This window comes from Nerophis lumbriciformis, linkage group LG15 (genome assembly GCF_033978685.3).
Source record: "Nerophis lumbriciformis linkage group LG15, RoL_Nlum_v2.1, whole genome shotgun sequence".
NCBI lineage: Eukaryota > Metazoa > Chordata > Actinopteri > Syngnathiformes > Syngnathidae > Nerophis > Nerophis lumbriciformis.
This window is the reverse complement of record NC_084562.2, coordinates 9,443,555-9,459,148: the sequence shown is the minus strand read 5'-3', so window position 1 is coordinate 9,459,148 and position 15,594 is coordinate 9,443,555. Positions and strand designations below refer to the sequence as shown.

Here is a 15,594-nt window from a genome sequence, read left to right as displayed (position 1 = left end):
AGCAAACATGCATCATCAGTATCATGCTTCGAAACACTGTGCACTACAAAAACTGCTCGTTGTAGTCAATAATCCTGACTTCCTCATTTTGGTTTATGAAAAAAAAAAACTGCACATAATCTTTTGTTTTGTAAGTTAAAGTAGTTTATCTAATGTGCCCCTGAGTTAATGTCAATTCTAATGTATTTATTTATTAAGTTTATTTTATTTCATTTTTGGTATTAAATGGTTCAAATCGGTCAAACATTTTTCAAGATTTTTTTTTTCAGGCAAACTAATGGATTTTAAATATTTTCTGTTACATACTGAAAAACAATGTTAATAAAGTTATTTGTTGGTAAATAAAGCCATGATTTTTTGTTTTTCTTTAATGTTAATAAGAATAGAAGGTTATGCAGAGGTGTACTTATAAAAATTTACAGACAAATGATACTATTTATGGTCGCAGCAGAGCAGGGGGGTGTGAAATGTTTTTTTCTTCCTAGTGGGGACGTTACATAATTAAATAATTGAGAAGCACTTAGGCTACAGTGAACCCCCGTGACCCCAAAAGGGATAAGCGGTAGAAAATGGATGGATGGATGGATGGATGGATGGATGATCTAAACCAGGGGTGTCAAACTCAGATACAGAGTGGGCCAAAATTTAAAACTGAACAAAGCCGCGGGCCAAGGTTGAACAAATTAACCTTTTAATAGGTACCCAAACAAGTTTTGCATGGAATATTGAACAAGCAAGGCTTATATAACTTTATAGTGACATGCAAAATCGAGTTTCAAATAATAATTAAAAAATATCAATGGCATATCAAATAAAATTTAAGTAAAAATTTAATGCCTCTTTTCTATATGCAGCCTTCTGAGGTAAGTATCAAAATAAACTTTTTACACAGGTTAATAATACATTTGAAAATAAAATAATAATGAATGAATCAAACATTCAAGCCTTGAAGTAGCAAGAGAAAGTGCATGAATAAAACTTTAATTATTGCTCAGTTTGCTACACTGATTTGCTTTAACGCTGAATATGGAACAAGCAACGCTTATATAACTTAATAGTGCAAAGTCAACTTTCAAAAAACAAACGAAAAAACATCAATGGTATATTAAATAAAATGTAAATAAAAAATGTAATGCCTCCTTTCTATTTGCAGCCTTCTGAGGTAAATATGAACATTTGGTGTATATTGTAGCGTCCCAGAAGAGATAGTGCTGCAAGGGGTTCTGGGTATTTGTTCTGTTGTGTTCATGTTGTGTTACGGTGCGGATGTTCTCCCGAAATGTGTTTGTCATTCTTTTTTGGGTTGGGTTCACAGTGTGGCGCATATTTGTAACAGTGTTAAAGTTGTTTATACGGCCACCCTCAGTGTGACCTGTATGGCTGTTGACCAAGTATGAATGGCATTCACTTGTGTGTGTGCAAAAGCCGCATATATTATGTGACCGGGCCGGCACGCTGTTTATATGGAGGAAAAGCGGACGTGACGACAGGTTGTAGAGGACGCCAAAAGCAGTGCCTTTAAGGCACGCCCCCAATATTGTTGTCCGGGTGGAAATCGGGAGAAATTCGGGAGAATGGTTGTCCCTGGAGATTTTCGGGAGGGGCACTGAAATTCGGGAGTCTCCCGGGAAAATCGGGAGGGTTGGCAAGTATGAATATTGGCGGTGAATGCGGTGTTACAGCGACACCGCCGCTGTATAATACCGGCGGGCCAGCTCTAATGTTAATTTGATATTGCCTCAAGGGCCAAATGAAATTACACGGCGGGCCAAATTTGGTCCGCGGGCCAGAGTTTGACACCCATGATCTAAACAGAAATACAGAAAAAGGCAGATGTAAAACTCATTCAGAAATGAAGAAAGAGCTGCTGTTGTATTTGGACATACAATGAGATATGCTCCAGCACCACCCGTGACCCCAAGAGGGACAACCGGTAGAAAATGGATGGATGTATACATCCAGTAAATGACAAAATGGTCAGTTTGTCTTCCGAACACACTCCATAATCACATGACCCTATGATGTCTAAAGAACAAGTTTCAGGATGTGATCTTCCAAGTGAAGTGCTGCTGGTATCACTGACTCGCAGACACAACCTGATGTGATAAACTGAGGCCAGTCTTTACAAATAGCAGACAGAGATCCTACTGGGTGTCGGATGTCAACAGGGACCAGTTGCTGGAGTCTCCGCCTGAGTTGCCTCTCGTGCTACAGCAGCTGGGTCTTCTCAGACCTCACATTCCAGCAGGACGGGCCCACTTTACTCTCATCACCTGTGCACAGCCGAAGGGCGGGACGGGCTTTTCGGGGGGAACCACAGTGCGGAATCAAAGGGTACGTTCACACTTTTAGTCTGGTCTAGACCAAAGGTAATATGCACTTGAGCGAGTTCACACTTATATTTTTGTCACCATAACAAATTAATCACAGGCAAGCATATCAATTGTAGGGATGTAACGTAAGACGGTTGTATTACAGTTTCAATTTCCAATTATCGTAAAGTCGTGATTGATTACCACACTTTAAAATACTCTCGGTGATACTGCTCATGTTCTAGTAGCTAGCGCGCTAATCGTTGGCTCACTTAAATGCTAACAAACACAAGACACATTAAAGTTTTCCCCTTTCCAAATATGTGTTTTACTTTTCAAACTAAGAAACACTCTAAAACCTTTACAAATTAAAAAAGATAAATTGGTTAACACTAAAACAGTTGTTCTTAACCTTGTTGGAGGTACCGAACCCCACCAGTTTCATATGCGCATTCACCGAACCCTTCTTTAGTGAAAAATAAAATGTTTTTTTTTTTTCCAAATTCAAGACAAAGTTATATGTTTTTGGTAACACTTTAGTATGGGGAACATATTCTAAGTAACAAAGACTTAATTTAGAGTTATTTGGACACTAGGGGAACATATTCTAAGTAACAAAGACTTAATTTAGAGTTATTTGGACACTAGGGGAACATATTCTAAGTAAGAAAGACTTAATTTAGAGTTATTTGGACACTAGGGGAACATATTCTAAGTAACAAAGACTAAATTTAGAGTCATTTGGACACTTGGGGAACATATTATAAGTAAAGACTTAATTTAGAGTTATTTGGACACTCGGGGAACATATTCTAAGTAACATAGACTTAATTTAGAGTTATTTGGACACGAGGGGAACATATTCTAAGTAACAAAGACTTAATTTAGAGTTATTTGGACACTAGGGGAACATATTCTAAGTAACAAAGACTACATTTAGAGTTATTTGGACACTAGGGGAACATATTCTAAGTAACAAAGACTTAATTTAGAGTTATTTGGACACTAGGGGAACATATTCTAAGTAACAAAGACTTAATTTAGAGTTATTTGGACACTAGGGGAACATATTCTAAGTAACAAAAACTACATTTAGAGTTATTTGGACACTAGGGGAACATATTCTAAGTAACAAAGACTACATTTAGAGTTATTTGGACACTAGGGGAACATTATAAGTAACAAAGACTTAATTTAGAGTTATTTGGACACTAGGGGAACATATTCTAAGTAACAAAGACTAAATTTAGAGTTATTTGGACACTAGGGGAACATATTCTAAGTAACAAAGACTTAATTTAGTGTTATTTGGACACTAGGGGAACATATTCTAAGGAACAAAGACTTAATTTAGAGTTATTTGGACACTAGGGGAACATATTCTAAGTAACAAAGACTTAATTTAGAGTTATTTGGACACCCGGGGAACATATTCTAAGTAACAAAGACTTAATTTAGAGTTATTTGGACACTAGGGGAACATATTCTAAGTAACAAAGACTTAATTTAGAGTTATTTGGACACTAGGGGAACATATTCTAAGTAACAAAGACTTAATTTTGAGTTATTTGGACACCCGGGGAACATATTCTAAGTAACAGAGACTTAATTTAGAGTTATTTGGACACCCGGGGAACATATTCTAAGTAACAAAGACTTAATTTAGAGTTATTTGGACACTAGGGGAACATATTCTAAGTAACAAAGACTTAATTTAGAGTTATTTGGACACTAGGGGAACATATTCTAAGTAACAAAGACGAAATTTAGAGTTATTTGGACACTAGGGGAACATATTCTAAGTAACAAAGACTTAATTTAGAGTTATTTGGACACTCGAGGGAACATATTCTAAGTAACAAAGACTAAATTTAGAGTTATTTGGACACTAGGGGAACATATTCTAAGTAACAGAGACTTAATTTAGAGTTATTTGGGCACTAGGGGAACATATTCTAAATAACAAAGACTTAATTTAGAGTTATTTGGTCACTAGGGGAACATATTCTAAGTAATAAAGACTTAATTTAGAGTTATTTGGACACTAGGGGAACCTATTCTAAGTAACAAAGACTTAATTTAGAGTTATTTGGACACAAAGGGAACATTCTAAGTAACAAAGACTTAATTTAGAGTTATTTGGACACTAGGGGAACATATTCTAAGTAACAAAGACTTAAATTAGAGTTATTTTGACACTAGGGGAACATATTCTAAGTAATAAAGACTTAATTTAGAGTTATTTGGTTAGGGTAAGGGTCAGAGGGTTAGGGTTATAATAAGGCCATGCCGAATAAGGCATTAATAAGTACTTAATAATGACTAGTTAAAAGCCAATATGTTACTAATTTGCATGTTAACAAACAACTAATTAATGGTGAATATGTTCCCCATACTAAAGTGTTACCATGTTTTTTTTACTGGTGCATAAAATGAACCGTGCATGAACATCACCTTGTTCAAAGAACAAAACCAACACAGTGCATAAACTCACAACAAATTACACACCTGCAAATCAGTCAGCTGTTGCCGTATCCGTAATACGCCGATAGGGAGAAGTTTGTATTTACACGATGAGTCGGGTGTGTTTTGACCTCCGCCGAACCCCTGAGGCCGACTCACCGAACCCCTAGGGTTCGATCGAACACAGGTTAAGAACCACTGCACTAAAAATAAAAAGCCAGAACGTTTAATGTTTCTTCTGTCAAGGAAAGTATATTGTGTGTTTTTATTTCTACTTTTTTTTAAATAAAACCTGGTAAAAAAAAAATTCAGTGTGTATATTCGTAAACAAAACTGTGATAGTTTAGGTCACAATAGTCGTGATATAACATTTTTCCTATTAATACATCCCTAATCCATTGGACTGTGTGTATAAAGTCACACAACGTGATGTTTTCTGGGTCACATACGATCGTAGGGCTTATTTTCACGGTGGCATTTCTAGCAGCTGAGATGTATCAAAGATATTACATTTGCATAAAGACACCAAAAAGGTTTTCCATGGACAAGATGCAATAGGAGACAATGGTTCGGACGAACTGTAGCGAATGACACAAATCCTGTATTAAAAATAATCAGGTATATTTAACTACTATATTTACTTATCCAGTCTTAGTTTTTAGTGATTTTTCTCTCAGTTAGACTCAACTTGTTTTGCAAGCATTTTGTAATATCATAGCCAGTGTTTAGTCCTTCGGTGAGGTCTAGGTTCACACTTGCCTAATTCAGGAGAGTCCACGTGCAGACGGACCGAGACCCATCTCTCAGGGTGCGTTCACACTTGCCATGTTCGGTTTGGTTAAAACGGACTCTAGTATGTTTGCTCTGCTAGAACGTTTTGTTTATTTAAGTGTGAAATGCGGTCCAGGACTAAAAGTACTGATTCTGACTTATTCTTCATTTAAACGAGAATATATCAACATCCTTACAGTCGGCGTCCGATTGGGAGCAGACATTGTACAGTAAGTGATGTTCTATTATGTTTGTTGGCTCTCGTGATGTCTGCAGTGAGCAGTAATCATTGATTTTGTTGACGGAAAAAGCGAACGTTGTGATGCATTTGTGAAATTCATTTGCCGCCATATGCTTGAAATAATTGTTCTCCGAGTCGGGGAAGAGATCTTGCCCCATGTGAAGGAGTTCAAGTACCTCAGTGTCTTGTTCACGAGTGATGGGAAGAGTGGACCGTGAGATCGGTGCGGCGTCTTCAGTAATGCGAACGCTGTATCGATCCGTTGTGGTGAAGAAGGAGCTGAGCTGGGAGGCAAAGCTCTCAACTTACCGGTCGATCTACGTTCCCATCCTCACCTATGGTCATGAGCTTTGGGTCATGACCGAAAGGACAAGATCACGGGTACAAGCGGCCGAAATGAGTTTCCTCCGCCGGGTGGCGGGGCTCTCCCTTAGAGATAGGGTGAGAAGCTCTGCCATCCGGGAGGAGCTCAAAGTAAAGCCGCTGCTCCTCCACATCGAGAGGAGCCAGATGAGGTGGTTCGGGCATCTGGTCAGGATGCCAACCGAACGCCTCCCTAGGGAGGTGTTTCGGGCACGTCCGACCGGTAGGAGGCCTCGGGGAAGACCCAGGACACGTTGGGAAGACTATGTCTCCCGGCTGGCCTGGGAACGCCTCTGGTTTCCCCGGGAGGAGCTGGACAAAGTGGCTGGGGAGAGGGAAGTCTGGGCTTCTCTGCTTAGGCTGCAGCCCCCGCGACCCGACCCCAGATAAGCAGAAGAAAATGGATGGATGGATGGATGCTTGAAATAATCAAAATACGTAAATATAACATAGTATTATGGTTGTTACTACATTACATATATACTTGTAGCGTGTATATAATACCTTGATGGAGGTGTTTGGATGTGTTTTATGCACTTTATAGGAAGAATAGAGGCTCCATTGTAAGCAGACTTTTGCTCACATGTATTTACTAGTTAGAATGCGTTAAAAAAAAAACATATGATCTTGTCTTAACATAATGATTGTGAATACTAGGCAAAATAAAAAAAAATAAAAGTGCAGTTCCCCTTCAACAAGTCTGTATCAAATGACCACACAAGGGTAGGACGCGAACGTAGTGATGGGTTGTTTGAGGCACCACTGAAAACACCCTCTGTAGATCTGTCCCAGACATTTTGAGATAAAAACAAATCCAGAACTCTACAGCTTTTTCACAAACAGTGGCCTTGTGGTTAGACTGTCCGCCCTGAGATCGGCAGGCCGAGTCATACCAAAGACTGTAAAAGTGGGACTCGTTACCTCCCTGCTTGGCACTCAGCATCAAGGGTTGGAATTGGGGGTTAAATCACCAAAATGACTCCCGAGCGCGGCCACCGCTGCTGCTCACTGCTCCCCTCATCTCCCATGGGGTGGAGCAAGGGGGTGGGTCAAATGCAGAGGGTAATTTCACCACACCTAGTGTGGTACTTTAACTTAACTTAACAAATGCTGCACAACCGCAGACACTATGTTGCCTTCCCTCGCTTTTACTCAATATTATATTTGAAATATTTACCAAATAAATGCACACGGCTGCCAAAAGCCCACATTTACCAGGTAGGTGCAGTGTCACCCACGTCACCTTACTGGGTTATAAAAGCAAAACCATCGCTGTGTGTGTGTGTGTGTGTGTGTGTGTGTGTGTGTGTGTGTGTTTGTGTGTATGTGTATGTGTGTATTAAGTCACCAAGCCCACACACACACACACACACACACACACACACACACACACACACACACACACACACACACACACACACACACACACACACACACACACACACACGCTCGCTCACACTCACACTCACACTCAACTTACCTGCAATGTTCTGCACAAACTTAGAAAGCAATGTATTCTCCATAAAGTAGTAGTCGTGCCCCCACTCTCAGTGCACAATTTCTCTTACCGCCAAAAGAAGAAAGTCAATCACACCAACTTGAAGATCGAATCTTCTTCTCGCTCCCACTCCTCCGTCAAGCTAAACTTTTTACCTAATTCCCAGCATTTCCACGCACGTCCGAAATAACTCCCCCAGCAGTTCGAATCCGCGCCGGGGAGTTAGCCGTTCGTTATCCGACCGTGTCAGCTGTTTTGCTGGGATTGAGAGGAGTCTCGGCACCGCTCGCAAGTCTACCTTCCGACCAGCTAATCAGCGCGGCCCCGCTCGGAAGCGCGCTCACGCCACCGAGCGACATAACAAGAAGTCGACACCAGACATGCCTCGTATATTTATTTATTTATTTTGAACACATATTATCTCTGCGTTTATATAGTATTCATATTATAAATCTGTGTTATATAAAATACATTTATTTTAAACTTTTCACTGAGTATTACGTCACAGCTCCTCCCACTGTCGCAAAATGTCTATGTTTACACGAGGCAGTTTACGGCAGTCATTGCACGGCTAAACGATGCTACAGCTCTGTGGTCAACTTTAGTTAAATGTCTCTTTTTCAGGTATGAGGAACACATTAACCGCCCTTATTTTTAGTTTTAAATATCACGCTTAGGGTAATGTGGTACAAGTTGCCCTTTTACGCTTCTTGTGAGGCTAAGAAATACGGCTAGTTAGCTCATGCTAACCCTGGAGTTGACGATGCAATGTGCTGTGTCATTACAGTACACATCATTCTATTTATTTAGTCATATTACTATGTATTGTATTAGTAGTTGAATGTTGTCGTTTTAACATGATTTTATGGGAAAATATATATTTGCACTGGCTATTAAAAGGTTTCAACATGACAATTAAACTTAACAAACTTTAATGATCCCTAAGGGAAATTGTTCCACACAGTAGGTCAGTTACAAAGGATAAGACTGGAAAGGATAATGCACACAAGTGCACAAAAAGAGGGCAAAAAAAATGTATAGACTAAAAATGTACAATAGTAGCAATATGAATATAACATATATGTAATATTTTACTCTTTGCCACCAGACCTTCGTAACTTAGATTCAATATCCCTCTTCAAATCAAGACTCAAAACACACCTATTCCTGACTGCTTATTCATTGTAATCATCTTTTCTTCTCTATCTTTGTTGTTGTTGTTGTTTTGTATCCAATTTGATTTTATTGTTTTGATTTTGTACGGTGTCCTTGAGTGCCCAGAAAGGCGCCTTATAAATAAAATGTATTATTATTATAACATATATGTAATATTTACATATTATATATACAGTATATAATATATACAATATATATAACAAATCCCAAGTACCATGTACAATATTACAGTAAGGGCAGCATAAAAAAAGAGTAGATCAAGCAGAAATTGACCAAAGTACAGATAATATTTATGCTATAAAGAAGGTGTCATAAGTGTCTAATACATTAATTTCCAAACAGTTGCTGATTCGCTTTTATGAATTGTAAGTGTCAAAATATATTCTGGGAAATAATTATTATAAATAGACATGGGTAAGGGGTCGGATTAATGGCTAATACATTCATTTCTAAGCAGTTGCTGATGAGCTTTTATGCATTTTAAGTGTCAAAAAATGTATGCTGGGAAATCATTATCATTAAAAGACCTAGAGAAGGAATATAATTAATTAAGATCATCTTATTTCTTCTCCTTTTCAGGCAAATTGTGCAAATGTATCCAGGTGAGACTCCTTAATAGGGCTGCACTTCACTTTGACTTGTGATATTCTTTTTTGTGAAGGCCAGAGAGCAGGGCATTACAATATTTTAAATGACAGGAAATAGATAGATAGATAGATAGATAGATAGATAGCTAAGATAGATAGATAGATAGATAGTACTTTATTGATTCCTTCAGGAGAGTTCCCTCGGGAAAATTAAAATTCCAGCAGCAGTGTACACAATTGAGATCGAATTTATAAAGTAAATAGTAAATAATGGGGGTATAAATGGAAACAAAATAGAAAAATATTACAATAAGAATAAAAATAAAAGGCAACAATGAGAATACAAATATAACAGTAAAATAAGAATATAACAAGAGAAACTAGGCAGTAGTGACCATGTTATGAAAAAGTATTGCACTGTTATTGTTTTGCATCCCCTGTCATCCTAGTACCTCCCCTCCCCCTCAGAGAGGAGTTGTACAGTTTAATGGCGTGTGGGACAAAGGAGTTTTTTAGTCTATTAGTCCTGCACTTGGGATGAAGCAGTCTAGCACTGAACAGGCTCCTCTGGCTACTGATAACGGTATGCAGAGAATGACTGTCATCATCCAGGATGCTCACTAGTTTTTCCACAGTCCTCTTCTCTGCCACCGTCACCAGTAAAATAAAAGCATGCATTAGCACCTGCGTATTGGCCTGAGAGAGAAACGGGCAGACTCTGGCCCGACAATAACCTATTTTTGTAATAGTTTTGATATTTGAGGTAAAAGTCAGCTCGTAGTAGGGATGTCCCGATCCGATATTTGGATCGGATCGGCCGCCGATATTTGCCAAAAAATGCGTATCGGCAAGGAATGGGAAAATGCCGATCCAGATCCAGTTTAAAAAAACTCCGCTCCGTGTTTTCCAACGCACCTATTTAAATAATACATTCTACTTTTCTGCTGCTGACTAATTTCCATTCTGCATTTTCCAGCACACCTTCAACACATCCACAGGTCTGTGGATTCTCACGCAGTTGCTTTTAGCTGCTGGCATTACGTGACAGGCTCTTCTCACTCTTTTCTGTGTCTCCCTCTCACAGACAGCAAGCGCACCTTCTTACACACGTCACATACTGTCACGTCATACGTCACATACGTATACGCCCTCTCCCAGCAGAGAGGTAGCATGGCTAACGTTAGCTGTGATGCTAGCGCAGCCGTGTGACCAATGTTCTCTCTAAGGTGCGCGCTTGTGCAATTGCGCACTGCTCAAACGTCCTCTGCGCAAAGCAATTATATGCCACGCACAAAATCAAATCAAAAAATAAGCGCAGAACAATTTTCGACACACGGACACGACAGAGAAAACAGTTTTCGTCATCATTGTTCAAATATTGTAACGTCTGTTGAGACGGTTATCTCCATTCGGTGCCACACGTCCACACCATCAAAATGCCGAGGCAAAAATTTCCACATCAACACCGTATTAAAAAATTAGTGATTTTTTTAGTTGTGATTTCCTTCTCTGCATGAAAGTTTAAAAGTAGCATATATTAATGCAGTATGAAGAAGAATGTTTTAATGTAGACATGCAAGCCTTGAAAGAAATTTTTGAAAATCAAGACTACATTTCCTGCAAATGGGTGCATTTCTACCCTATATTTTAACTTTAGATTTATTCTCATATCAAACTCTTTTGGCTGTCTTTTTGACACTTACATCCGGCGCCCCCCTCCACACCCTGGATTATAAATAATGTAAATAATTCAATGTGATTATCTTGTGTGATGACTGTATTATGATGATAGTATATATCTGATAGTATATATCTGTATCATGAATCAATTTAAGTGGACCCCGACTTAAACAAGTTGAAAAACTTATTGGGGTGTTACCATTTAGTGGTCAATTGTACGGAATATGTACTTCACTGTGAAACCTACTAATAAAAGTCTCAATCAATCAATCAAAACACATAGAATCATCATACTGCTGTGATTATATGCATCAAGTGTTCATTCAAGGCTGAGGCAAAATATCGAGATATATATCGTGTATCGCAATATGGCCTTAAAATATCGCAATATTAAAAAAAGGCCATATCGCCCAGCCCTAGTTCAATGATGCCATTTCTGTTTGTCATGTATAATTTTGTCTATTTTGTGTTTATCCTTGAATAAACAGGTCAGTTTCTTGTTACCAACCATTGTGTATTATTCAAACTCCCCTAATTCAGCTGGCTAGTTGTTATCAAGAGTACTAAAACCCTTTTCAACATGATTCTGACAACTAAGTAGGCTAAATAACTTTAAACTTTAATACATGCTCGGATAGGCCAGTATCGGTCAGTATCGGTATCGGATCGGAAGTGCAAAAACAATATCAGTATCGGATTAGAAGTGCAAAAACCTGGATCGGGACATCCCTAGCTCGTAGTCTAAAATCACGCCCAGGTTTTTTTTATCGACAGTGTTGGTTTAAAATCTTGATTCGATGTCTATTAATCGTGCAACCCTACTCCTTTATTTCTGAAAACAAATCAACCATACCATGTTTTTTTTAGGCTGACATTTTGTAAGCGTGCTGAAGGATGGATCCCGTTGTGCTGAGCTACCATGACAGCTTGCTTCGGCGCTCCGACGTGTCCTTGCTGGAGGGACCCCACTGGCTCAATGACCAAATTATCGGCTTTGCCTTTGAGTACTTTGCCAGCGAGCGCTTTCGAATCCTGGGGGAGAGCGTCGTCTTCATCAGCCCGGAGGTCACCCAGTTTATCAAGTGCGCTTCCAGCCAGGAGGAGTCAGCCGTGTTCCTTCAGCCTCTGGATCTGGCCTCCCGTCGCTGGGTCTTCCTGGCTGTGAATAACAACTGCAACCAGACTGCTGGGGGGACTCACTGGAGCCTGCTGGTGTATCACCAGAGCTCCAACCAATTTTCTCACTATGACTCTCAAGATCACTGCAACTCTGGGCACGCGCGGCGCATTGCCAGCAAGCTGGAAACCATGTTAGGCGCGGGAAGAAAAGCTCCGTTTGTGGAGGAGCCCAGTCCGACGCAACAGAACTGCTACGACTGCGGCATGTATGTCATCTGTATAGCCGAGGTTTTGTGTGAGAAGGCCCAGCAAGAGGGCTCCACACACCTGCCCGTGCAGACCCTCACCCCAGCCTTGATCACCCAGAAGAGGGCGGAATGGTGCCTGTTGATCCAGAGTCTCGCTCAGAGCGACCTACGCTGCACTTAAGCCATCAAAACACTTCCAAAGTATAATAAAACTATTTCAATTATGGAGAAAGTGAATGTACAGTATTTTGACTTGCGCCGTCATGTTTATCTCGAATGTAAGCGCTGCAAGACATATGTAAACGAGAACACCAGCTTGCCCATAAAAGGAACTCGCTCCCTCGAGCATCTTTAGTCAAGATGGAGGAGACGTCATTCGTCATTTTCAGAAGTGTTTATGCACATTATTGCTCAGGGTTATTTTTAAATGACAGCACGTGAATCATATCGCTGGCTTCTCACGTTTGCTCTTGGTTGTAATCCCAGACATAGACAAAAGTATCCAACCATACTTTTTAAATCGTTATTAGTGTTGTGGTGCAGGTTCAGTTAAAATAAGCAGACTGGCATTGGAACCATGCATAATTGATTCTGTGACGGAGCTCTTAACTCAAAACACTTGTGTCCCAAATCAACGTCTTAATTGAATTGGTGCTTGGCCCCCCAAAACAGCACGATTTTAAAAACTAACTTATTTATAAACAAGGCAATAGAATGTACCACAAAAAACTACAGTCATTTTCTGAAGTAGTGTAATAATAAAGTACAGCATTTACCTTGGAGAGCGGACTTCTTCAGGATCTCCTTCCAGCTGCGCCTCTGTCAAACACACTATCAGCAGCCTTTCCATATTTTTATGAATAAATGTCCGCCGTTTGATATTATTTTAACATTCTTGGCTGGCGTTGGACTCATTCTGCTTCAGCAGGGTGCAGACTCGCAGTGATACGCGCCAATGGCTTGAACTCGGATCAAGTTTTTGATGATTTCTTTCTTTAATTCAATTCTCTGTCCTTCACATCCACATTTTCCTTCTCATGGTTGAAAAAATAAAATGATGTTGATATTTAGCCGTAAGCTACTGCTAGCGAGTAAAACCAAATGTTTTGGGCGGATCTTGCTGGGTTCACTGTGTCATTTGTTACGCCAAATAACGACGTTGATGCTCGTAACTCACATTTTTAAATTGTACTTTAAAGCCGAGATATGGCTCTTATTTCAAAACACTTAAGTTGAGGTACCGCTGTATTGTATGTATCTCAATAAAGCCTAATATCAGCCTTCGAATTGTTACTTTTGTCACCTTACTTTATATTTTACTGAAAGGATTTACTGCCTGGATAGAGTGTAATAATTTAATGTAAATATGACAGTTTATCTCCTACATGCAAACTAAGGAGCGTCATCATAGTGTCAGTACCGGTAAATAAAAGTTTTTGCACATGCACACACATTGTGGCTCAAATGACAGTAATTGACTCATAATGTTTATTCTTTATGCAAGACACCTTTAACTAATTATGAAGCTGAGTATGCAAACGATATGCCTGTTTTATTTTTTACACTTGTATGATAGTACATCAATTTAAAGCCTGGTGGGAAAGTCAGTCCTCAGCTGTTGCTCTTCACTTATTTATCTGTTGTTTGGATACTTTATATTAGTTTTCACTAGAAATGTGGGTATTGATCCAATACCAAGTAGTGACAGGAGCAGTATTGGCCATATCGATGCTCATACTTCAAATGTTCTATACAGTTAAATGATTAAAAAAAATTTATCACAATTATAATCAGACAAAAACACAGGAAGGCGGTGTTACAAATTCAATTAAATATTAAAATAATTTCCAATTATTTACTTGGATTTTAATCATTTTGGGGTTTTTTTTACCTTAAAGCCCTACTGTATTCGGGCACTTATTTCCTGAGTTTGTAAACAATAACAAAATATTTTTTTGATAATAAAAAAATGTTGATCTAACCACTATTGACTATATATTATACTTGGTATCGATACTGTGGATATCTGTATCGATCCACCCACATTTGTTTACATTCTTGCAGTTAGCGGTTACCGTAACCTACTATGACAGTGGTTCTCAAACTTTTCTCATCAAGTACCAGCTCAGAAAACACTTGGCTCTCAAAGTACAGTAGCGCTATAACAACCAACAATAAAATACACGAGCGTAGTAGGCCTAAGTCAGGGGTCGGCAACCAAAAACGTTGAAAGAGCCATATTGGACCAAAAATAAAAATAAAAAAATCTGTCTGGAGCCGCAAAAAAATGAAAAGCCGCATATAAGTCTTATAATGAAGGCAACATAATGTAAGTGTCTATATTAGCTATAATAGCCTACTATCAAAATGACTATGTGTCGCAGGCTGAAGCAAATGTTCGTTGACAGAAATGTTGACATTTTATATTTATTCTACATATTTTTACGACATTAGAAACCATTAGTAAATCATAGGCTACTTAGAAGGTGAAATAACTCCTGGAAATTACTGGCTTTTAATGGCCAAAGGTATAGATGTGTGTGTCCAAGGTAAACGAAACGGCAGATTTATTACAATCTTTGGCAAGGTAGAAAATGTTTGCTGTGGTCTGGAACAAGGCAAAGAACTATCATAAATGCAGCCAATATTACATACAGATAATGTGTCATGAGACATGCAAAACTAAATTATATACAAAGAGGGTAAAGGATATTAAATGAGCTCAAATATACCTACAAATGAGACGTAATGATGCAATATGTACATACAGCTAGCCTAATTAGCATGTTAGCATCGATTAGCTTGCAGTTATGTACTGACCAAATATGCCTGATAAGCACTCCAACAAGTCAATAACATCAACAAATCGCACCTTTGTTCATTCACACACAGCGTAAAACTTTTGGTGGACAAAATGAGAAGGAGTGGAAGATTTTACATGTAAACAAACTGTTGCGTCACAGTCCACACTATGGTGAGTTCAAGAACCGCCGACATTATTAGGACAAAACGATGTTCACCAAATACTCTCATCAGTGAAGCATACACACAAACATATTAAACAGTGGGTTTTCTAACAATTGGGAAGGTTTGTGTCATTTTTGTCCTCAAACAAAAAACATATTTTTCCCCCATA

The 15,594-nt window shown here is 38.9% G+C and overlaps 2 protein-coding genes across 8 annotated transcripts in view; one reads left to right on the top strand and one right to left on the bottom strand.

Annotated features, from left to right (window-relative positions):
* The window catches only part of myo9aa (myosin IXAa), a 256,934-nt gene extending 248,973 nt beyond the window's left edge, over positions 1-7,961 (bottom strand). For all 7 annotated transcript variants that reach the window (XM_061974888.2, XM_061974889.2, XM_061974893.2 and 4 more), the window contains exon 1: positions 7,719-7,961. The gene's annotated coding sequence lies outside the window, so the exon portion shown is untranslated. The remainder of the gene's footprint in view (positions 1-7,718) is intronic.
* A 211-nt stretch (positions 7,962-8,172) lies between these two features.
* On the top strand, positions 8,173-12,695 carry senp8 (SUMO peptidase family member, NEDD8 specific). The gene is made up of 2 exons (XM_061975374.2): positions 8,173-8,272; positions 11,959-12,695. Exon 2 carries the CDS (start codon positions 11,986-11,988, stop codon positions 12,637-12,639), a length of 654 nt encoding a protein of 217 aa, XP_061831358.2. The 5' UTR covers positions 8,173-8,272; positions 11,959-11,985; the 3' UTR covers positions 12,640-12,695.
* The last annotated feature ends 2,899 nt before the right edge of the window (positions 12,696-15,594 follow it).

Excerpts from the sequence above, each read along its gene's own strand:
- senp8 (XM_061975374.2), top strand. The coding sequence starts at position 11,986 with ATGGATCCCGTTGTGCTGAGCTACCATGACAGCTTGCTTCGGCGCTCC.